This window comes from Gouania willdenowi, chromosome 22 (assembly GCF_900634775.1).
Source record: "Gouania willdenowi chromosome 22, fGouWil2.1, whole genome shotgun sequence".
In the NCBI taxonomy this organism is placed as follows: domain Eukaryota; kingdom Metazoa; phylum Chordata; class Actinopteri; order Blenniiformes; family Gobiesocidae; genus Gouania; species Gouania willdenowi.
The window spans coordinates 9,947,708-9,972,131 of NC_041065.1; the positions used below are offsets into that span (position 1 = coordinate 9,947,708).

A 24,424-nucleotide genomic window follows, 5' to 3' on the forward strand; every position below is an offset into this window, starting at 1 on the left:
AGCAGTCTGTCCACCTTGCTAAATCAAAGAGTAGCCCTGTTTTTCTAAATTACTATCATTATTATTAATAACGATATTATACAAATTTATATGTTATTATTCACAGTCTGGAAGTGTTGCACACAGGCTTTTGTGTAGTAAGGCTTTAAAGATTTACTCACAGTCAAATCAAATGTCTGCAGACTCCAGCCCTCAGAGTTGAAGTGAGCTGTGATTTAGGAATTGTGTAACACAATCTTATTCTTCCCCAGAACGGATGCAGAAAGTTCATCTCAGCACTTGGAAGCATTGCGACAACTCAGCATGACACTGGAAGAGCAAAAGGGAGCACTTGATGATCTACGCGAGCAAAAACAAAAAGTCATCCCGCATTTAAACCTAGACGACAAGGAGCTCGTCAAAGAGCAGATAAGCCACTTTGAGCAGCGGTGGGCTCAGATGCAGACCCTGATTGATAAAAAAGTCCAGGACTCAGTGATGACGCTGGAAGATATGAGTCAGGTCGAGGCACGTTTGAGAGAAGCTCGGGACTGGGCTGAGGAGCAGCAGCCAGCTTTGTCTGAAGCTATGAAAATGAGTCCTCCTCCTGAGCTTGCTCAAAGCTTTCTCTTTGATCATCTCAGCATATGCAGTGAACTAGAGGCCAAGCAGCTCCTCCTCAGCCAGGCCATGGTGGATGCCGACAGGGTGCTTGCAAGACTGGGTCTCAGTGAACGCCAGCATTTGCAGCAGTTGATTTCAGACACACAATCTGTGGTTGAATCTCTGAGTGTGAAAGTGGTTCAACGCAGGAAACACCTGAGCAAGGCGTTCACAGAGAGGACACAGTTCCTGATGGCAGTGAACCAGTCCATTTCTTGGGTTCAGCAAAATGAGAAGAAATCCCAGAGCGAGGAGTACATTGCTTTGCTTCCTGATGACCTAGCCAAGCAGGTCAGAACATACAGGAACATCCAGAGCAGCCTAAAGGCCTACCAAAGTGAGCTCACCTCGTTGTGGTCTCAAGGGAGAGATCTGGTGAGAAATGCAAACGAGGAAGAACGGAGCGAGATTCTGGCAAAGCTGCAGGAGCTACAAAATATCTTTGACAAGACTTTGCATAAATGTGGTCAAAAACTTCAGGAGCTTGAGAAAGTTCTTGTTTCTAGAAAGTATTTCAAGACCGATTTGGAGAAAATTTGCCAATGGCTAAAGCAAGCAGATATCGTCACTTTTCCTGAAATAAATCTAATGGTTGGCGATACCGAACTGGAAGTACAGCAATTTAAATACCAACAGGTAATTGAGCAGGCAATCGAATATGAGAACCTTCTCCTGGTTGTAGAGAGAGCTGGCCAGGAAATACTGCCCACGCTGAATGAGGTAGACCATTGCTATTTGGATGAAAAACTCAACACCCTTCCACAGCAATACAACAGCATTCTTGCACTAGCCAAGGAGAAACAGGAGAAAATTCAACAGGCCATATTTACGAGGAATGAGTACACGTCATTCATTGATGTCACTCATAAAGCCCTTAAAGAACTAGAAGAACAGTTCAACAGTCTTGAGATGCAGCCTGTGGGCCTGCAAACGGAGGAGGTTGTCAGTTTGCAGAGTGATTACAAAGCAATCCAGATAGATCTCACTAACCTAGGCATTGCTGTGGGTGAACTAAACCAGAAGAAAGAAGGCTTTCGGAGCACTGGGCAGCCATGGCGACCAGAGGAAATGACCCAGCTTGTGAGCTTGTACAATGGACTGAAGAGGCTAGTGGAGCAGAAAGTTGAGCATCTAGACGAGACCTTGGAGTCATTTGAGGACCATAAAGCGATGGCTATGCAAGTTGACTCTGAGTTAAAGGCCACAAAGGAGCAGCTGGTGAAAGTGAATGCAGAGACACAGTCAGCTGAGGAGAGGCTAAAGAACTACCACACTTTGGCAGGCAGCCTACAGAGCGCAAACTCACACTTGTCCAGACTAATGGAACAGATGGATACCCTCGCTCCCCGTGTGGACAGAGCCTCCCATGATGCTTCCAAAGAACAAATCGTTCTCTGGCAAGAAGAGCTGCGATCCCTGCAGTTCGCTGTTGGTGATCTGATTGAAGAATGCGAGACCAGGTTCATTCAGAGCAAGGACTTTGAGACAGAGATGCAACGGACTCTGGACTGGCTGCAGCAGGTCAGGGATGAACTGGGATATGCTGTAATTGTGGATGTCAGGGTGGAGAAGGTGCAGGAGGAGATCAGGAAGCAGCAAATCATGCAAGAAGAAGTGCAATCCAGACTGAGAATTGTGGCTGCACTGAGTAGCATTGAAAAGCAGGAGTACATGAGTGCCAACGAGCTGGTCCCAGTCCACTTGGATATGAGACTAGAGGAAATGGCCAAGCTCCAGGCGGATGTTCAAAAAGCACTGAGCGCCAAACAGGTGGGATAGTCTTCAATCACTGTAAAATACTTCATTTTTTTAGATTTTGTCATTAGCTGCATTGCAAGTATGTAGGTGTTATAGGTCGTCATGACAGTACAAAAAGTTATCAGTTATGTCCTAACAAACAACAAATTATGACCATATATTTATTTACATGTCATATTTTGCTTGTGGTTTTTTTGTGATAGAACCATAAAATGTGGTAAAAATACTTTTATCTTAAAAGTAGAGTTGTTCGATATTAGCTTCTTGTTGATATCTGATATGTCGAAATTGTCCAACACTTAATGTCTGATACTCACTGCTCCCCAATATACCATTCTAATGTCACATTATATAGACCCATATTTTGTTGGGCGGGGCTTAGCCTGGAGGCAAGCCACCATAGATATATATAAACACTAGATGACTTACCCACCCTGTTAGACAATGGGGAGCAACGTGGCAGCCATCTTACCTCAGACAGCTGGCCCCTGCTCATTACATCAATGTCAATGATGCATGTACTATTTAAATAACCCTAACTTGCTCAATTTTCAACCAATTTTCAAACGGCAAGCGGCAATTTCAACATGTACAAACATCCTATGTCATACCTACGTATAATACGATTTGTATTAAGGTAAACCTTTTGTAATATTTCATCGAGTTAAGGGTATTTTTGTTTAGGCTGATCACTCACCTTCCAACAGCTACTCTAGAGCGCGTCAGAATGTCAAAACGTCTGTTGTCTGAGGTAAGATGTCCACCATTGAGCTACACTGGCGAATCCCGCTTGCGTCATCTAGTGCTTACATATATCTATGCTTTAGCCAGCTACGTTTCCTGTTTTTGCCTCAGGACTATTTTGCCTAAGGGGTCTATATCTCTCTATGGAATGAACAGGTTAGGCTAACTTTTAATGTGATGCCCCATTGGATGTATTCCACAAAAAAATGTATCTGTGCAAAATGAAAATCCTTATTCAACTTCAGTAATGGATTATTTGCTATAGTTATTTTTAACATGTGGGCTCAAACAACAGCGCATATCGGTTTTTCAATGTTGTTGAAAAAGCCGATAACGATGTCAACCGATATTTCATTTTATGGCAATTATCAGCCAATATCAGTGGGCAGATAATATCGCTCATCTCTGCATTAAAGTATATTAAACTCAAACTGATCAGCATAATTAATCATTTATAACTAAACCTAACATTAGCTAAAGCAGCCTAAAGGTTAAAGTTCCTCTCATTATTCAAAGGAAATAGATTTTGTTTCATAAATGAAAGCAAATAAAATAATACTGTTTTTTGATAACATCATCATGTTGCTATCATTTTAAACTAATATCTGTTGTGTTTTTCCTAACTGTAGATTACTCTTGAGGAGGCCTTGGGCTTGTGTCAGAAATACCATTTCAGGATGCAGTCGGCCTGTGAATGGCTGGAGGATGCCGTGTCTTTCCTGCAACAAGCTAGCCTCGGGGTGGACGTGGAGAACTATGAGGAGTGTCTCCGACAGCAGGGGGATATCATGGCAACAGAACAGGAGTTTGTCATCCACCTGGAAGAGCTGCAGACTCTGCTTCCCCAGCTGGAAAACCTGGTGAACCCCACAGTCAAAGAGCAGCTCAGAGTCAGCGTGGATTCAGCAAAGCAGAGGGGGGTGGAGGTCAGTGATCAGCTCCAGTGTCACCAGGACGTCCTTCACAGGTAAGAACAGAAGATAGGTTGGTAGTGTCTATGATAGTACTGTCATTAAATCTACTGTTTGCAGTCACTGGTTTCATATTGTGTGCGGTTTTAATCAGCTGTGTGGCCCAGTGGGCGTCATACCAAGAAGCGAGGCAGACGGTCATTGAGCTCATGAATGAGGCTGAAAAAAAGCTGACTCAGTTTTCCACTGCAAAGGCAGCCACGAGTCAAGAGGCTGAAGAGAAGCTCTGCAGCCACCGGGTGAGAAAGTGCAAAATGAAGCATGCTGCGCTAGCACTAAAAAACAGCTTTAAGATGTATTTACTTAGATTTTTTTTTTTTCCTGAGTGTCCTCTATTCAGTTCACACATATTAAAATTTATTTCATTTTGAAAAAAATGTGATAGTATGAAGAATAGATAAGAATTTATTTTTAGGTTAATATGTGGGTCATTTTGTAATTTTAACATTGTTTTTTTTCTGCTGACAGTTTATCTTTATTGTCAACATTCTTACTTTTCAAGTCATTTTTTGTATATAATGTATTTTATGTTCTGTATTTGTTAAACTTGTTCTTGATATTCCATCAGTTTGATAGTTTGTATTTTTAAATGGTTTATATTTGTATTTAGTTTATTATAGTAATTCCAGTAAGTTCATTTTGTCTTCTTTTTTGAAATATATGTTAAGGTTTCATTTATTCTGACTCATACGAAAGCCATCAGAAAATGTTTTGATGCTTTCTTTATGAGAGAACTCGCAGTTGACAGTTGAAACATGTCGGGAGATAAAATTTCCTCAAAAAACCTTGTCTGAATAAACAAAACCTTAACATATAGTTTATTATAGTATAGAGTACTATATATAATTATACTTGTTCTTCACTTCATTAAGTATTCCATCTAAGCGGTGTACAGGTGTATTGATGTATTCATAGTTTACATTTTTTGACCTAATTTTTGTTCATTTGTTGTAATGAGTTTACAAATTACAGATGAATTTCCGCCAATATGTGCCAAAAGTAACACATTCTGTGAATGCTATCTATCAACAAACATTTGCAGTCCCTTGTGTCCCTGGTAAATGGTTTCCAAGAGAAGCTGAGTGAGTTGGAGGAACAAGCTACTCAGCTGGAGCTGGTGGGAAGTGATGCTAGTAAGGCAACCATCAGTCGCTCCATGACCACAGTGTGGCAGCGCTGGACTCGGCTACGCAGCGTTGCACGTGGACAGGAGCGTGTACTTGAGGACACAGCACAAGAATGGAGAACTTTTAGAGAAAAGGTACATGAACAGACACTGTAGAAATCAATGGCTGTTTTAATCGTACCTGTAATGCGGTAGATTGAAAGGCATGCATCTTCCAATCAGATGGTGAAGGTTCGGACAGTCTCTGATGAGCTTCAAAGTCGTTTCCCAGACAGTGCGGTAGAGAAAGCTTCTAAAGCCACACTACAGACACTGTTAGACCAGCATGACGTGCTGAGTCAGGACCTGGAACGGGAGCTTTCTGCCTTGACGCTACTGCGTCAGTATGCCCTCAGCCTGCTGCACGACGTGGAAGTACCCTCACCCACAAACGACCAGGAAGAGCTGCCCAGCCTGAAGGAGATCAGAGCTGTGCAAGATCAAATGGAGAGGTAAGGAGTGGCTACACCTCTGGAGACTGCTAAAGCAGTGATTCTCAACCTTTTTAGCCCGCGACCCCTAAATAAAGATGCCAGAGACCGGGGACCCCCACTGTACCTGAAGGTGGTTGAACACAGACATTTACATTGGAAAAACAGTCATGTGGAGACAGGGCCATCTATAAGGGGGAATGAAGGGGAGACCTTTTTGGGGCCCATCCATATAGTCAGCAAAATGATCCTCCATTGTTCTATGAATCTGTGATAACCACATTTATTTATTTACCTGAATAATATCCAATGTTATTAAGTTTATTATTATTTGCTCATAGTATATAGTCATCTTTAAGATGTAAATCATTGTTTTAATCAGAAATGAAATGGGTTAAAAGTGGTCAAGAATAGTGGTAAAGGATGAAATGGGATTTTAAAAACCACAGAAATTGGTAAAAATTTGCACATTAGAGTGGCCAAAAAACGGACAGAAAAAGTGTTAAAAAGGGTTCAAAGAGTCAATATTGGATTAAAAGTGGCAGAAATAAGTAGGAACAATTAGTTTGAACTGGCAAATAATGGGCATGACAAATTGTGAATGTGGTTAAATTGGCAAAAATAAGCATGAAATATGGTGAAAAGAGGTTAAAAGTGACAATAATGGGTCAACATATGCAACATCAAGTGGGTAACATGGTGGAAAGGGTTTATAAGTTGAAAATTGTGCAGAAAAACATTGAAAATGGATGGATAAGTGACAGAAATGGGAATGCATTTAAAGGTGCTAAAATATGGCAAGAAAAAGTGATGAAAATATTTTAAAATATGGTAAGTTTGGTGTAGTTGCAAAAAACTGGTAAAAATAAGCTAAAATTGGTTCAAATTGTTCAGAAAAGATTCTCAGTTTCTTGAAGACATCTGGTGACCCCCTCCTATTGTCTCGCGACCCCAAGGTTGAGAACCCCTGCTGTAAAGAACTAATGTTTATCGAGGAATATTCAGAACCTTTGTGATTTTAATTCAGAACATTCTCTTTGATTGTAGCGTCTTGACACAATCTCGGACCAAGCGGGCTCAGGCAGTTCAGGAGCTCAGAGACAGGGAGGAAGTGGAGAAGGAGCTTAGTGTTGTTAAAGCTTGGATCCAGGAGACCAGGGAGCTTCTTCTCAATCCTACACCTGACATTGATGCTCTGTTGCAAGAACTTGAGGTAAACCGCAACATCCTCTGAACGAATCATCTCCCCATGCATTGGTCACTTTATTTCACTGTATTGTTTTCTCAACAGGTTTTACATGGAGATGTGATCACCTATCGGCAAAACGTGGAAAAATTAGCCGACCAACAGCAGAGCAAGTACCTGGATCTCTACACGATACTACCTTCTGAAATCTCAATGCAATTAGCTGAGGTCTCACTTGCATTGGGTGCTATTGAGGATCAGGTAATCCGTGATCCTTTTCTTATATACCCTTATCTCTAAATTTAAATACAACTCCTATTAGCCTGCTGAATCCGTGTATCATTCATTCATTTGTTTTTCATTATGTTACAAAAACATGAAAAATGAAAAAAAAAACACTCATTATTTGATATTTGTTACCAAAACCAAAATGAAAAAACGGAAAACGCCTTGTTTTTAAAACTCAAGCTCTTTTGCTTCGGTACAGAAAACGGAAAACGAACACCTTTATTCATTTTCTCCATTAACGATTTGCCAAAATACGTGACCCAGAAGTGAAGCGTTACACATTCCGAGATATCTTTAGCTTTGCAACACTTATGAGTCTCTAAATCCTCCAAAATGTCGAGGAGGTTCTGTGCCCAACACCAGCTAAAGCGAAAAGGACATGTTTCAGATGCACAGTTGGAAGCAGCGATCTTGTCATGCCGCACTGCCGTTAGCATAGCCGTTAGCGTCGGATGAGAGTTCACTTCCGGGTCACGTACTTTGGCAAATCGCTAATGGAGAGAATGAATAAAGGTGTTCGTTTTCCGTTTTTTGTTTTCTGTACCGAAGCAAAAGAGCTTGAATTTGAAAAACAAGGCGTTTTCCGTTTTTTTCATTTTGGTTTTGGAAACAAATATCAAATAATGAGTGTTTTTTTTTTTGTTTTTCATGTTTTTGTTACAAAATGAAAAACGAATGATACACGGATTCTGCTGTCACCCTGTTATTTAATAATATTGTATAATGTGACTGAACCTTGTAAACAATAATAATCCCCTCCCTTACTATCCAGGTTCTTTCCAAAGAACGAGAAAATCAAAAAACAAGGGAAATAAAAGAAGACTTTAATGCCCGAATCCAAGACACTTCTGAGAAACTCAAAACCATCTCTAATAAGTTCAAAGAAAAATCTCCAGATGTTGACCATGCTAAAGAAGAGGTCAAGGTTGGCACCAGTTTCATATAAAGTTGTTTGTTTTAGCATGGCAGATATGTTGAGGATGTTGAATCTATCTAGTTGTGTTTTGTTGATTTCAGAGTCTTTTTGAGGAGTTGGACTTTTGTGGTCGTACTCTCTCTGAGCTGGACGCTGCTGCCCAAGACTTTGGTCGCAGAAACCCCTTCCAGGCCAAACAGTTGGCTGATGCCATCAGCAAACTGTCAGAGATGCATCACCACACAACACGACTGGCTGACTGCAGGAACAACTGGCTGAAAAAGGTTGGATTTAAAGATCTTTTTTAAATGCTTGGCTTTTTCTCTCACCAAAAGTAACGATGCCAATGTAAAGATTACTGATCCGTTGTTTCAAACCTGTGATTTTCAGGCCGTTTGTTATTTAGATGAGTATAACGAGATGTTGGAGTTCATTTTGAGGTGGTCGGAGAAAGCCAAAAGCCTAGGGAGGGCAAACATAATCTGGAACTCGTCTGTACATCTCCAAGAGCAGACACGGATGTTACAGGTATGTACTTTTCTTTTCTTTTTAAAAATTCTGAGGGCACTTTACACATTAACAGTCATGTTTACACACCTTAGAACAGAACAAGAGTAAAATAAGAATTACTTAAAAAACTTTTCTCTCAGTATACCCCTTTCTTTTGTTTTTTTTGAGTCTTTCACTTTAATAACTATTTACAACCGTAACCGAGGAGTGTGGACACATGTAATACACAAATAGATCAGCAACAAATCCTTTTCCAATTTATATCCAAAATATTTTACGCTCAGTTTGACCACAGCTGGGTAAACCTTTCTGTTTATAATAGGAGGAAGAATGGGATTTTTCCTATGATATAAATGTTATTAACTATGTTCTCCCACTCTTCAAAGTTTGCCTTTTTTAATGTAATTCCTGCAGTCTTCACATTCTTGCTAATTCAAAAGTAGAGCCTGGTTTTTAGATAAAAGCATCTCACTCATAAATCTCTTGTTTTATTTTCCTTCTTTGCAGGCTGTCCTGCGTGAATCCAGAGAGCTTCATGGTGACCTGGAATCCATGGCAGAGAAGGTCGATCTTCTCTCTGAGGTGCTGCAAGTAGAGTCGATGAGTCATCAGGTTTGTGAGCTGAGCCGTCACACTGAGGAGCTCCAGCAGATCATGAAGACACGTCTGCAGAGCCTCCAAGATGCAAACAAGGTGCACAACTTTTTCAATTCACTGTTTTGTTTGTCTTGGTCAGGACCAGTGTTTAATTTGTAAATCATCAGGACTTGGAATACAGGTCCAGTGTTGTTCCAAGGATGAGAGAGAGACAAAAATATCACAGAATACATTTTTTTAAGTGCCTTTTGCAAACTAAACGGGCCAATAATATCACATGAAGACAAACAATCAATTAACCTAAATGTTTAATTAAAGAATGATGAATCAGCGACAGCTGTCAAAGCTGCCATGTTTCAGCACCAAGGACAGCGCAAAATCACAGCTAATTTATCCACTCTCATCACAAAGGTAACTAAACTTTCCGAACACAAAAACCCAGAAATACAAAATATTTACAAAATATCGCACCCATAAGGCCATAACTCCTCTGATGAATCAGCAGCACAGAAAATAAATGAAAATAAAACATGTGCTTTCCCTTTTATTTGTTCAAAACAGACCAGAAAACAGCCATGGAGCACATTGTATCCTCGCAACTTTTTAAAATATTTCACAGCCGAGGCTTGCTTTGTCTTTCATAAGCCAAAAGTAGCAGCTCAACTTGGCTTTGAACTAACCTGGCAAGAGCCAGATTGATGTGTAGCCCTCCCTCTGACTCGAGTTCTCCACATTGATCTGGGTCTGTCTCTGGCGAATCCTTTCAGAACCAGGGAGGGACATGAACAGAATGCTTGAAGCTGATTGGACAGAGCACACGGTAACAAATGATGTCGTCATCGGCATGCGCCGCAGAGACGCTGCTACAACATCAACAAGGCTCCGCTGGTGAAAACTTTCTTTTGGGATAGTAAGCCGTTTTTGCAACACGAGTATGCGAGTTATGGCACGTTAACCATCCTCCTGCATCAACATCTTTCTATTTTAATTAGGAGCTATGCTAATATCGGTAGCCCAGCTAGTTCTCTCAAAGCAACTGCACATGTGCCAGTTTTGCTTCTGCCTTTGTCACACCTGGATATCCTGCCCTAAACCGCAACATTGCCTCATGGTGGCGGGAACGGTACAAGATGGATTCTGGTGTTTGTGAACAACAGAATCCATTTTGCAGGCAAGGTTAGCTTTGAACTGTTTATCCAAACTATCCTGGTCTCAATGTCCATAGCAGAAATGTGAACGTTGTCTCCTTCTCTTTTCTCTGTCCCTGAGTCCTCTCATGTCCCCTGGATAGTTCTCCTCCTGTTTCCTGTCTGTTGGAGGCGGGTGCTCTTGCATTAGCATTGTGCTGCTACTCACTATGGTAGTTGCTGCTGCTCCTCTCTTCTGCGATTTCCACAGAAACAAACTTGGACTTCTTTACCTCAAGCCTAGCTTCACTTTCAGTGTTGTGTGTACAGTTCATTTTTCAGTGATTTCAACTCAATAAAAGACACAGTTTTCCAAATATAATACTTCAAAATGTAATTAAAACACCTAAAAGCAAATGAGGTGCTGGATCCAATCAAATAAGTGCTGGTCAAAATCTTGGACGTGCCTGATCTTGTTCAAATTAAGCCCTGGTCAGACCAACCTACAGGTTAAAGGTCAGATGCTGTTGGCTTGCTTGAAGTACAAGTAACTTATGTAGCTGTCTTTTTGTCTTCAGAGTATGGAAGCTCTAGAGAATGAGGTGAAGGCTCTGCATGTAATGCTAGAGCAGGTTCAAGCCACACTGACTTCTCCAGAGCTGGCTCGTCAGAGCCTCAAGGAGCAGCTGGCTCAGCGACAGGTATCTCTATCTACAGCATAAGACCAGCCTTTACAAGCACCTTCAATGCAGATTTTGCATGTTGTGCTTTATGCACACTTTCCTTCCATTCTAACACTGTTTTGTGCAGCGTCTGTTGGCAGACATGGAGAGTTTCAAGCAGCAGGTGCAGGCGGTGCAGCTGTGTCAGAGTGCTCTGCAGGTCCCTGAGGAGGTGATGGCCAACCTTGCCATCTGTCGCATGGCTCTGCGCTTGCAGCAGGAGGCTAGCCAGCTGCAGCACGTGGCCATTCAGCAATGCAATATCCTACAGGTACAGTACAGGGCGCTATTGCATTATCAGCCGCATTTTCATGTCAATTGTTCTCAACTTTAATTGCAGTTTAATTTGTACCAGGGTTGGGGTCATTGATAATTGGAATTGCAGAATTCATATATAATCACAATAATGGTGTGATTGGAATTTAAACATTCTGTTGCTGTCATAATTGCAATTAAATTGTAATGGAGTTCAGATAAATTACTTTCTAATTGTAATTTCCATTAAAATTTTATGAAAATTATTTATGATTTAATGCAAAACTAGAGAACCATGTAACAGTTTTATGTACAGTTCTACACATATGTAGTTAACAATTGACAATTAACTCATTGAGTGCATTGGTTTAGTAACGTGGAGTGCCATTCACGTCTATAGACGTGAATTGTGTTTTTTGGCTGGGGTTGCTAGGAGACAGTGTGACGAAGCTCTCCGGTGAATATCTAACTTCTACCATGATGAGGTGTCCAACTGGTGACATGTAGGTGGCAGCAGCGCACCTTTGAATGAGAGCTCAGAGGGAGAGGAAAGGAGTTTACTAGACAGAAAATGGCACTACGAGAGTTGATGCTGAAGTTCCCAGCAGCTCACAGCAGCGCACAATCGACCAGAGCATGTGTGGAACTTAAGTCGACTATTGAGAGTGTGGCGATGGTGAGATAAAACGATCAAAAAAACAGGGCAAGCGGTGACACTCGGCATGTCCGGTAGGTGGAGGATGTTGCGTGTGTGGAGAATGACGGGGGAGAGACTTGGAGGAATGCCAAAATACAGTAAGAAATCAAAAATAAAGTAAGAAATCAATTCAACTCTGACATAGATAACAAAATAATAATAATGTTGCAATCAAAAGCCCGGTCTCAGTGTTGTTTTTGTCGTTTTATAGAAGGAAACCATTGTTAAGGTGTCCCTAAAGCAAAAAAATAGCTTCAAAGTCACTAATAGGTTTTTTCAGAAAAAGCGGTTTTTCTCAGCTTTTTGTCACAAACTGGCGATTTGTGTGAAACTTTCCACTATTCAACTGCTGATTACAGAAGAATGAAACAAGCTAGAAATAAAATTTTAATTTCATTTTTCTGATGAAAGTAGAGAGTTTAATCTTTCAGAATCTGGTTTCAGATTTCAGATTGTCGTAGTACAAAATATTCTGTGGGTTGTTAAAAATTAGTCAAAATAATCAAAAACCAGCTGGCCCTGGGGGGGGGGGGTGAAAATGGCTGGCACTGAATGAGTTAAAATATGTTTCATATCAAGCTTTCCCACATTTTACCAATTAGAAAAAAATTTAACCGAGTGGTATACTCACACAAAAAAGGTTCAGATGCCCAAACCCAAAACATTAAAACCTAGAATTTCATTGATTAGGTAGCCTAACAAGGTAACCAATAGATATGAAATAAGCATTTTGTTACGAGTGTATTTTACAGCTAATTTAGCCCCCATTATTATAAGGAAGGTTAACTTTTATTAGGTTATTTATTTCAGACTCAGTAAATGTGATTAATTTGTATTGAATTTTGGTAATTGAGAATGTAATTGGAATTGACTTTCTGAAGATAAATTAATTTTATTTTAATTTAATTTAATTGTAAAAATGCTGTTAACTGTAATCTTAATTGAATTGTAATTGAACATGGATAATTGAAAAATAAAAATACAAATTGACCCCAACCCTGATTGGTACATTGTTTAAGAAGTTTAATTCTTTTTGAAATGTAAGTGAAAATGTGTTACCCTCCATATGTTAAGAAGCGTGGCATTATAGCGTGAGCTCAAGGCGATGTGTTATTTTGGTAGGAGGCTGTAGTGCAGCATGAGCAGTACGAACAGGAAGTGAAAGATCTGCAGGCACTGATTGAAGAAGCTCATCGGGTCATTCAGGACAGACCCATCCCCTCCAGCAACATCCAGGAGCTACAGGCACAGATTCTTCACCATGAAGTAAAATAGCTCAATCTTTTTTACCCATTTTTTTGTTTGTATGACGTGTTGTTTGATTTATTCATTATTTATTACTCAGTATGTCACTTCTTGTAGCAATACATAATTTTCTCGACCTGGGGTTCTCAAAGGGTCTCACTTTGGGACCCACATTTTGCCAACTCTACATGAGAGACATTAAGTGTTTATTTATTTTTTAAAAGCTGTCTGCGACCCACTTTTAAGTCGTGTCCCACCAGTTGAGAATCACTGTTCTAGACAATATTTTTATATTTGTGTTTAGATTTTATTTGTTAAAGCATATGCTATGTTGGGTAATGTTCACATCTGCTCCTTTAAAGTATTTATTTCATATTTTAATTTCTCATAAGGACCCTTTTGTCACTAATTGTGGCACCATGCATTGATTACATGCATTAATTAATTGTGCCTAACTAATTAAATATTTTTGGCTTCATAAAAACTAAGTGTACTTGTGACATTGTGTGACCTGCATGTTGTAAACATAATTATTCACCGCCACAAAGTGGAAGGGGGCTATAGGTTTGAGCTCCGTCCATCCGAGTTAAATGGGACAACTTTTCTCAGAAACTGTTAAGGATACGATAACCGAATTTGGTGTGTCACTTTAGGGTATCAATCCCTTGATGGAGTTCGAAAATGAGAAGCGTGCAATGTTTTCCCCCCCAAGGGGCCCCAAGAGAAAAAAAAAAACCAAAAGTCAATGTGGTACGGGATCATTGGCACATACCAATATATAAATAGGGCCCATTACCCCGTACGTGTCACGGGGGCCCCCAGGTGCCCTATTTTTCAAATGACTACTCCTCTGTTAGTATTCCTTAGATTGGAATGCAGTTTGGTATGAATAATCTATGAATGAATATGATGAGATGCTCGGAGCCCTTTTTTTTAATGTGGCCCGGTGGCTCATTTCCATATTTATGGGAACATAGTCGTGTGATATATCATTTTAAAACTACTTAAACCTAGATTACAATTATGCCTTGCACAAGTAAATTAGGGGCCCACACCCCTTTTATTTTGGTAATTAACATTAAAGTCGTTTTCTCATTTAGTCAAACATTGCGATAGTTGGTGGTCCCAAATAATTGACATGATTGACTGATACCAATATATGAATGGGGCCCAGTACTCCGTATGTGCCACGGGGGCAATTTTTATTCCCTGGTAATTTCTAAATTTATCGGAACATAGTCGAGTGATATATTGTTTCAAAGGCAATTCAACGTAGATAAAGATTTTACCTTGCACTATTTCATTTGTTTAGAATATTATCACGTGGCCCGTGCTGAATAGCACATACCACTTTCCCGAGAATTCAGTGAAATGACTCAGTTCCACCGAATTCTCGGGAACATGGTATGTGCTATTCAGCACGGGCCACGTGATAATATTCTGACGCGATAATATTTTGTTATGTATACATCTAAGTTCTTAGATTTAGGACTTATAATGACAACCAATCTGGCGGGGGATGTTGATGACTGTTTTTTTGTTTGTCTTGTAACTTTAGGTTATTTTTGTATGTTTAACAGGAACTTGCCCAAAAGATCAAAGGTTACCAGGATCAAATAGCATCGCTGAATTCAAAATGCAAAATGCTGGCAGTGAAAGCCAAGCACGCCACCATGCTGTTGACAGTGAGTGACGTGGAGGGGTTATCTGATGGCTCGAGGGAGATGGAGGATGACATGTCGAAGAATACTTTATCACAGGCTGTAATGGTAAAGGCTGCCATTTGTCATCCTAATAATCAATAATCGATCTGTTTAACTTGTTGATCCACCCTGTGGATGATTAATTAATCCCCCATGTACGTCTGCTTTCTGTTACCTGCATGGCATGTTAGATGTCGGCCGCTCGCTGTCACACGCTGCTGTCTCCTGTGACTGAGGAGTCTGGGGAGGACGGCACAAACACTGAGCTCTCATCACCTTCTGTATGTCGCTCCCCGTCTCCTGTCACATACGCTGAAGCTTCAGTTACAAAGGTGTGGTCATTAAACTTCTCTAATCAACTGTCCATGTAACTATAATACTTACAGACCTACATTTACTGACATTATTTACTCAGAATAACAGACACAATCCACCTCATTTATCAACCTTGCGTGAAAACGGGTGTACATTTGAGTGCACATTTGGTCGTACGACAGGACCACGTGTAATTCATGAAACATTCCTATCTGACCAATCCCAGGATACAAATGATCGGGTGTTGATAAATCCAGCGGCTGAATTTGATCGTCATTAACTTGTGACGACCTTACATCTTCCTGGTTTGGAGGCCCCGACCACTGAGGCCAAACAAACACTCACAAGAAAAGAAAGGAAATCCTAACATCTGAGGAGGAGCAAAACAAAGATGTGCTTTTTGACAGAGTGAAAACTGGACTTAAAAGTACGGTTTTGCAACATTCCTCTGTTTGGAGCTCATAGGTGACGTCTGCCCCCCTGTGTGCATGCTGCGTACAACATCACAGCAGACACTGGAGAGATACACTGAAATATGATGTTTATATCAGCATCATTTATCTGCATGCTTTAGTCAATAAATAACACATAAAAATAAGTTAACGAAACCCTTTATAGAAAGCCTTAAATGTTGTCCCTTGTCTGTGTTTATTTTGCCTTTAGCCAATTTTGCCCATATTTCATCATATTACTGATGAAGTTTAAGGTATAGTTTACATTTTATAAGCATTTGATTCACAGCAGCGTTCACCCGGTTCAATACAGAGCAGAAGTCGTGCTACACTCCGGTGTGTGTAAGTGTGCGTGTGCGCACCGGTGAACTGCTCCTGCTCGGACGGTAGGAGTATTTACCAGCGGTGTACAGTATTCCGTGGAGAGAAAACCAAAAAAGTGGTATCAGTAATAAAATGGGATTTTAGGAAACTCAATTTATTTAGTTTCATTCACTCTAATAATCAGTTTTGATATTGTCCAAAAGTGTGTTTGCTTAAGCTTAAACGACAGATGAGGTTTGTTTAATATTTCATTTTCAGTCTCAGTCAGATTTTGCTCTGCTGAACCACAAATCCACTCAATCAGATTTGCGTGAGATCTGATCAGCGTACGCTCACGTCAGAATTGATAAATACCAAAGCTTGCATGAATTTGATCGAACACATGACGTGCGCTCAGATCTGAACGTGACATTGGTTGATAAATGACCGCCAGTTAGTGTTTTTTTTCAGACCTTTCCTGCATCTACAAGTCTGAATCAGCATTTATTTTTAGTGTTCATCTAAATTCATTGTCTATTTTCTAACTGTTTTGATTCATAAAATGTGCTCATGCATTCATTACGTTTTATTATCTCAGATGGGACGAGGGACGCTCACAAGAGCACCAATACAAGAGTTATATGACCCAACATTTGAGTCCATGGCCAACCTGGATGACCTGCAGCGCTCATGGGAGACTTTAAAACATGTGGTATGTAAAAAAAGAGAAGAATTTTACTCATCTTTGCTTTTAACAGAGTACTCTCTAAAAAGCATTATTGGCTCATTTTTAGTCCAACCTAAGCATACAAGGTTATTTGGCATTGTTTGTCTTGACATGAACTCATTTTGGTGCTCGCCTGCTCTTGTCTAATAATAGATCAGTGAGAAGCAAAGGTCTTTGTATGAAGCTCTGGAGAAGCAGCAGCATTACCAGTCCTCACTCCAGTCCATCTCCACTCAAATGGAGGCTTTGGAAGGCAAACTCAGTGAGCCTCTGGAGGAAGACAAAAGTCCTGACAGCCACATGAAGGCACATGAGGTGGGTTCCAGTCATACATAGGGTTGAAAAGATTTTAGGTAAATTTTTATGGCAATTTAGCATTGACAATTTTGGGATTATTCAAAAATATGAACTTTTCTTGAGAATTATTTATTGGAATTAACCAGAGGAGTATATATAAAAAATCATTTAACATTCAAAATAATGCAATTAAAATATATAATTCTGGAAATTTTTAATGTTCAAGGAGCAGCTTTCCATATTAATTAACGGGAAATTTTAAACAAATTTAGGAAAGTTTATTTTAGCATCATCTAAATTATCACCATCAGTTATTTAAAAGTTAGTCCCTGTTTCCGGTTCATTACAATAAATAATTCCCATGAGAAAGTAATATTTTGAACATTTCAAAAAATTCTCATGGAAATTTACCAGATATCTTTCCAATCCTAGTCCTAATGTGACTGAACTGTAATGTGACGTCTTAATTGTGACTCTGCTCTATCCCTGCTCTGTGCACAACTTTTTGTGATGTTTTCTGATATGTTTTTGTTTTATATTTTTCTGCAGGGATTATTATCTGAGATTCAGAGTGTGCAGGAAGAGATAGACAGGCTACAGGCCAACTTCACTGAGGATCTGGCCTCTGATGGCATGGACACAGACATGGCCGACCAGCTTGCGATGCAGTCGTCCCTGGCAGTGTTGGCCGAGAGAATGGCCACCATCCACATGAAGGCCTCAGGAAGAAAGCAGCTCCTGGAGGTACTTCACAATGAAAATCCAGCCTCTGTGCTTTCATCTCAGAAAATCTACAATACAAACCATGTCAAACGTGTTTCAGGATCGCCTCTGTGACCGACTGGAGGGTCAGCGCCAGGAGCAGGCCTTACATCGCTATCGCACACATGCAGATGAACTGGAGCAATGGCTCAAACCAATGCGCGTTGTCGTCACATCCATTCTTGAAGATAAACCTCGAGAGGAGTCAGATATGGAGGATCAGCTCAATGAATGCCAAGTAAGAGCTCCACCTAGTGTACCGGTAGTTCTTCAGGTCTATGTAGTTTACCTCAAACTTAGTTATAAACAGACAAATGCAGCTCAGACTGGATTATTTACACATGCCTTTTTTTTATCCTACATTTGGATCATCCTAGATTGTGCTCCAGTGGATAAACATGAGCATTAGTGAAGTTAGAGGGGTTTCTGAGCGACTGAAGCTCTGGTCTTAAGCAGATTATGCAAATATCTCTGTGTGGGACGGAGCCTGTTGGAGGCACAGGGTGGAGTATCCATTTAGATGATTAACAGAGCTGATACAGCATTGGTGTAGGTGACAAAGCTGCTTGAATATGCAAGTAGAGGAATCCTGTAAAACGTAAGAGGTGTGGGAGGAGCTTAGCCCAGTTCGTCTCTGATATAGAAGGATTCCCTCATGCTTTACTTGTGCTGGATTGCTAATGCAATGGAAGCCACTGGAGCAACTTTGGTCAACATTGCTTCCTTGAGTTGACGGAGGATGTTGTGCTACACAGGAGGAGAACCGTCTTTAAATGGAGCGTGAAGGATTAGTGGTAATGTCTTGCACAGGAGGCGAGGCCGAAGAGTTGGATCAAGGATGAACGCTTTCCTTCTGCAGAGGCCGAACAAAGCTGCTCGTGTAGGGGGCTGATCCAGAGCTGGGTGGGAGGGGGTGCAGCTCCTGTAGCTACACAATATGTTTGAACTGGCCTCTCTCCTCCTGCTGCTGCAGAACATGCTGCTGGAGATCGAGCAGAAGGTGTCGGCCCTCTCCGAGCTGTCCATGCACAGTGAGAACCTGCTGATGGAGGGCCAGACTGACACCAGAGCGGAGGCTGAACAACTAACCAGGAAGTTACGCACATTAAAGGGTGGTCTATTGGAGCTTCAGAGGATGCTACAGGACAAGCAGGTTAACATCCAGGTGACTAATGTAGTTGCCATGCTTACAACAGTTGCACAGTTGTGCCAATAGCAACATGTAATGTTTATGAACATTTATTGTTGTGGATACACCCACTGTATAGAGTTAAACAGGCAGTGTGTTGTAACATTTGTTTGCTTGCATTTTAGCAAATAAAGTTTGTCAGAAGAAAGATGAAAATGACACTTTTAACCATCCCAACTTATTCTATTTGTTTGGTAAAAAAGAGGAACATTAACAAATAATTTGGACTCAAACAGTAAATGAAGCAATACATTGCAATACATTGATTAACAATTGAATATGAAACGACAACCACGTAACAGCAAAACTTAATCAAAGCAAACAGGCCACATACTCTACAAACAAGTACTGAGTAGTTAAGATTATTATTTTTCAATCACATTATGCACATTATACTAATAAATCAACAATACTAGTCAATTCATTTGAGAAAAGTGAATAAAAGTTGCTAAACTCCGGATGCTGCTCGGGTGCAGGTTTATCTTCAGGAGCAGGAGGAAAGTGAATCCAGTGACTCAAGCCTCTCTCAGAGTCCCAGTCTGCAGGACTGGGTGACCCATGCTCGGACCACTCGATCCCTACAGCACCAAGACAGTCTGCAGAAGCAAAGGGTAATGTTCACTTTGTCTCACTGCCTTTATTTCATTGTTCTCGAATTTTGTGGCAACAAAAAAAGAAGATGAGCCATCACTGATCAGTGGCACATGATTTCTTATCTTAGGAGAAAAACGTTCATATCTGTCAGACACATAGGAATCTATTCTCCTGTCTGGACTTAAGCACTTTTTTGCGCGCCTGCAGTTACGCACTTTTCTCCTATCCATATTTCTAGTGCAATATAATGTTTCACCTTATCGGGGCGCTGCACTTATTCCACGGTTAGAAGCACGTAAGAGAAAAAGGACTTACGCACACCGGAGAATGCGCGTAAAGCCAGATTTGAATGGGAACACCCACATTTTAAGGCTGCTCCACCCACAGTGCGTAACTGGGATGAAGGCGCGCAGTGACTGACTTAAGTACAGGAGGAGAATAGCACACAACCAAATACAGTGCCTCTGCGCGGCTTTTTGGACTTGCGTGCATGGGAGAATAGAGCCCATAGTGTCCGCTCAAGAAGCATTGGGTTAGTGATGCATTGAAAATCCCACCACCGAAAATTTACATTATTTAATGTATGGGTGGGGACTAGTTAAATTTTAATTTTTTTATATATATATTGTACATTGTTGGAATGTCAGTGTTAAATAAATATTTTAACATTGTGAATTGATTTATTCTTTGAATCATTAGTATTAATTTATACAATTTAAATGTTTTGATTTTAGTGAGGTTAGTACATATTTAAAGCCATAAATGCAATGGTACTAATAATTTGCATAATAATTAATTTCTGCCTTTTTTTCATTTTCGGTTTTGAACAAGAATTTTCATTTTGGTGCGTCCCTAATATGTATTTATATATATATACCGGTAGTAGGATGACTTCAGTGCAGAACTAAATACCACATTCACTCATTAAGTTATTCACTTTTGCTTTATGCTGTCTATGGGTTCTGTCTATAACAGGGCCAAGACATAAATACAGCTTTGTAGAGTTACATACTGCTGCACTTGATACGTCTTTGTATTTAATTAACCATCTTTAAATAATTATTTTCACAGAAAAATTGTGACCAATCTGTTCAAGTGATAATTTTGCTTTTCGTTGCATGAATATTAAAGTATCCCTTTGTTTGCATGTGATCTCCAGGAGGAACTGGAGGAGCAACTTGCAGAGCAGAAAAAACTGTTGCAGTCAGTGGCCAGCAGAGGAGAGGAGATCCTCACCCAGCAGTCTTCTCCACACAGTGCCAGGTACCTTAAGAAAAGATATTTCATCTAAATTGACTGTACACGTTGTACTATGAACTACTTATTGTTGTTGTCCAGAGCGACTGAGTCGTGTTCAGCAGCGGCTTTGGCTCAGAGAGAAGCTCAGGCAGGACGAGACCAGATGAGACAGAGGTGGGAGTGTCTGAGACTGGAGCTGAAAACCAAACTGCAGCTCCTGCAGAAAAGCCTAGAACAGGACCAGAAGCAGCCGGTAAGAAACCAGAAGGTTCATCAGTGTGAGAGTTGAGTACGACGAGTAAAGATCAGAGATGAGTCCTGCTTTGTTTGGTTTGTCAGATTTTTTCTAGAGCTTCTTGTGTGAGCACACTTTTTAAAGAGGAGGGCCAGGCCGACAAATCCTCACTGAAAACTCTGTATGACGGGTTCAGACAGACGATGGAGGACATGAGCTCTCAGGTTCGTGCATCATTCCTATACCTTCTTTGTTTTGGAAACAGTTTGTGAATACTGTATTATCTACATAGGCTGGTGATGGTGAGACAAAAAAGATGCAGATGCAGCAACAGCTGTACACAGCTGTGTCATCTACCTCTTCTTGGCTGGATTGTGTGGAGAACAACATCTTCTCTGGGTCGGTGCTGTTGGCTGAAAACACAGAGACACAGCTTCAAAAGCAGGAGGTAGAACTGAACTTTGAAAAAAAATGTTGAGAATTTAAAAACATAAAACACCCAAGCCAACATAACTTACGATTTTGAATGGAATGAAACAAAACTACAATCAAAATAAGTGAAAACAGTACTTATTATGTGGTCTTCTATGTTGTAGCTAAAAATAAAAGGTTTGTTGTAGGGCTGGGCGAGTTTGCCTAAAAAAAAATCTCTGATTGAAAAATTTGAGTTGAAATTTATTTTTTTTAATGCTTGCCCTGCCTCCAAACTTTCCAAAGTCCCTCCCTCAGACATTAGCCAGACAGCAACATCACAGTAATATAACATGCTCTGTTAAAAGCATATTACTGCAGCGCTTCTCTCTCTCAATGTGCACACACCTCAGCAGCAACAACACAATGTCACTTAAAGCAGCCCACACGGAGGCTGCTGCGCACATTAACAACACATGCACTACAGAGTTCTAGTGTAACAATTACAAATCAAACATAATGTAAATCAAGCAGCAGTAATTACCTTTCAAGCAGAAAAGTCACCAATTTCATCTTCTACTCCTCCAGACCATACACTGTAAAAAAGACGGCACTACAGCCCTGGGAAAGGGGGCGGGGACTGTGAGCAACAGCTGTCAGACAGTCCATCAAACACAATCCTGGCTCTGATTGGTTTTTTTGATCGGTCGCGGTGCATTCTGGCAATCTGCCAAAGGCTGCAGGAGCAGCAGGAGGGCTCAATGAGTCTGTTTTTTCACACAAACTACTAGTTTGATGTAAAGCTGTCTTTACATATTGACAGCTTTAGCAAATATGACAAAAAGTCACTTTTATAAGAGTTGCAGACTGCACCTTTCATTCTGAATAATTTAAGAAAAAAGTTAATTTGTTGTGGCCTTTATGAAAGTAATTTGCTCAAAAATGTGAATTTGTTGTGGCATTTGTAATAGTTTGCGCTTCTCAGCCACAGTAATAATCTCCTTTTTGAATGAAGGTGACCTTTCAAACCCCACCTGCACCAATTTCCCCCCAAATAAGCCTGATAAATAACACATTTTCTAATTTAATGAACTAACAGGGAACAAGTAACATCAATGTTCATAATAACTCAAAAACTAATATAAACTAATCACCTGCGTTAAAAAAACAAACAAATGTAAAAGCGCAGTAGTCAAAAATACAGGGACTAAAGAAACATTGTTTGCAATCTGTGCCAAAAAGCTTCAGAAAACAAAAAGTGAAATTAATTTGTTGAGTCATTATTTGAAAGTGGGTTTATTGTTCCACTCCATGTGAAGGACATGCCAATGTAAATCTTTAGTTCCACATTACATTTTGTTCCAGGTCGTATATCTAATACAGTCTAATAATTTAATGCTCTTTTAATGTCTGCTACAATTTTCGGCTTCTCGTTGTTACTTTTTTGTGTGTAAGCATTATATTTAGTGTTTAATGGTAGTGTATTTAATGATATTTATTGTTATTAAGAAACATTTTTAAGAAGATTGGCATGAAATTTAAAATGTCCTCCTGTTTGTCGCGCCCCACCTGTCGTACCTCCATTTCATACCAGGGGACTGCACCACACACTTTGAGAAGCATTGCTTTAGAAGAAGTTGAAGATGAGTTTGTGACTTTCTCTGCAGTTAATGGAGAAGGATGTGAGGCATGTGACAGAGGAGGTGAAGCTGAGCCAGGTTACGCTCACTGGATCTGCACGAGTTGGATGTGAAGACCGAGCCCTGCTGGAGGAAAACCTCAACTGTCTGAAAGAGAGGTTGGGAGCGCTGGGTTCTGCTTTGGGAAAACGCTGTGACCACATGAGGACCCGAGCACACCAACTCACAACGTATCAGGTACTTTACATTTTTTTCTTTTCTCAATGTTCATAAACTGTAAGCTTATCCCGATCCGGTATTGATATCAGATATCAGAAAAAAACAAGTATCTAAATACATTATTTGTTTTTAATGGATTTTTTATGTGGTTCTTCATTGTGTTGTAATTTATTTTTTTACTTATTCTATTTAATTGTAAAATATGCAAATCTGTCAGTCAAACTAGAGATTATTTTGCAATTTTTGAATTTAAGGTTTTATTTATTTTTATTTTATTTTTTGAAGAATATTCTTATGTTTAAGATTAATTGTAACCAACTGGTAAAAAATAAATGGGAAATAGCATTCTCATACATACTGTTGCTGACTATTGTTCTCAGTTTGAGTTATATCTCTTGATCAAGCCTTTTCTAATATTCCACACTACAAAATAAGTAATAAAAGTATGTGTGATTCGTACTGATATCGTATTGGACGGATATCAGATCGGCCAATACGCGAAGCTGCAGTATCATTATCGTATCGTATGTTAAAGGTGCAGTCCGCAACTCTCAGATCTCTCTCTCCCCCTCCCTCCCCGCTGCTTTCTTGCCCTGCCTCTAAACATTCCAAAGTCCCTCCCTCACACTAGTTTCATGTAAAGCTGTTTTTACATAGTGACAGCTTTAGCAAATATGACAGAAATCATTTTATAAGAGTTGCAGACTGCACCTTTAAAGGCACACTGTGTAACTTTTGGTCACTAGGGGCCCTAGACCTGTAACTTTCATGTCAAGTGCCCCTAGTGGCCACAAGCGCCACAGCACTATTGCAAACTGACTGAACAGTCAGTCAGTCGGGCCAGCCTCTCTTGTCTTTGATTGTGTATGCAGACAGTAGTTGACCTGTAACTTCAGGATAAAGATTGGCTCTAAGGGTCGGTTGGGCTGGGGTGTGAAGCGGGGCTGGGCTAGTGCTGCGGCTGGAGGAGCAGCCGCCGCCGCCCTCCTTTCCCCTCCGCCGGAGACTCAGCGCTCGACCCTCCTTGCCGCATCAGTGGCGCTCCCCCTCACTCCCTGGCCTTGCCGCCATCGTTGGCCTCCTT

The 24,424-nt window shown here is 40.4% G+C and overlaps 1 protein-coding gene across 23 annotated transcripts in view; it reads left to right on the forward strand.

Annotated features, from left to right (window-relative positions):
• syne1b (spectrin repeat containing, nuclear envelope 1b) overlaps positions 1-24,424 on the forward strand; it is a 157,034-nt gene that overhangs the window by 90,403 nt on the left and 42,207 nt on the right. For all 23 annotated transcript variants that reach the window (XM_028437996.1, XM_028437995.1, XM_028438007.1 and 20 more), the window contains 27 exons: positions 252-2,412; positions 3,774-4,111; positions 4,210-4,354; positions 5,158-5,376; positions 5,464-5,732; positions 6,759-6,924; positions 7,003-7,158; positions 7,958-8,110; positions 8,203-8,385; positions 8,492-8,629; positions 9,119-9,304; positions 10,914-11,036; positions 11,146-11,328; positions 13,132-13,275; positions 14,835-15,023; positions 15,149-15,289; positions 16,626-16,739; positions 16,908-17,069; positions 17,601-17,795; positions 17,875-18,051; positions 18,787-18,978; positions 19,479-19,613; positions 20,756-20,859; positions 20,935-21,088; positions 21,175-21,294; positions 21,363-21,518; positions 23,149-23,358. In XM_028437996.1, coding sequence (XP_028293797.1) covers positions 252-2,412; positions 3,774-4,111; positions 4,210-4,354; positions 5,158-5,376; positions 5,464-5,732; positions 6,759-6,924; positions 7,003-7,158; positions 7,958-8,110; positions 8,203-8,385; positions 8,492-8,629; positions 9,119-9,304; positions 10,914-11,036; positions 11,146-11,328; positions 13,132-13,275; positions 14,835-15,023; positions 15,149-15,289; positions 16,626-16,739; positions 16,908-17,069; positions 17,601-17,795; positions 17,875-18,051; positions 18,787-18,978; positions 19,479-19,613; positions 20,756-20,859; positions 20,935-21,088; positions 21,175-21,294; positions 21,363-21,518; positions 23,149-23,358 — 6,613 coding nt within the window. The remainder of the gene's footprint in view (positions 1-251; positions 2,413-3,773; positions 4,112-4,209; positions 4,355-5,157; positions 5,377-5,463; positions 5,733-6,758; positions 6,925-7,002; positions 7,159-7,957; positions 8,111-8,202; positions 8,386-8,491; positions 8,630-9,118; positions 9,305-10,913; positions 11,037-11,145; positions 11,329-13,131; positions 13,276-14,834; positions 15,024-15,148; positions 15,290-16,625; positions 16,740-16,907; positions 17,070-17,600; positions 17,796-17,874; positions 18,052-18,786; positions 18,979-19,478; positions 19,614-20,755; positions 20,860-20,934; positions 21,089-21,174; positions 21,295-21,362; positions 21,519-23,148; positions 23,359-24,424) is intronic.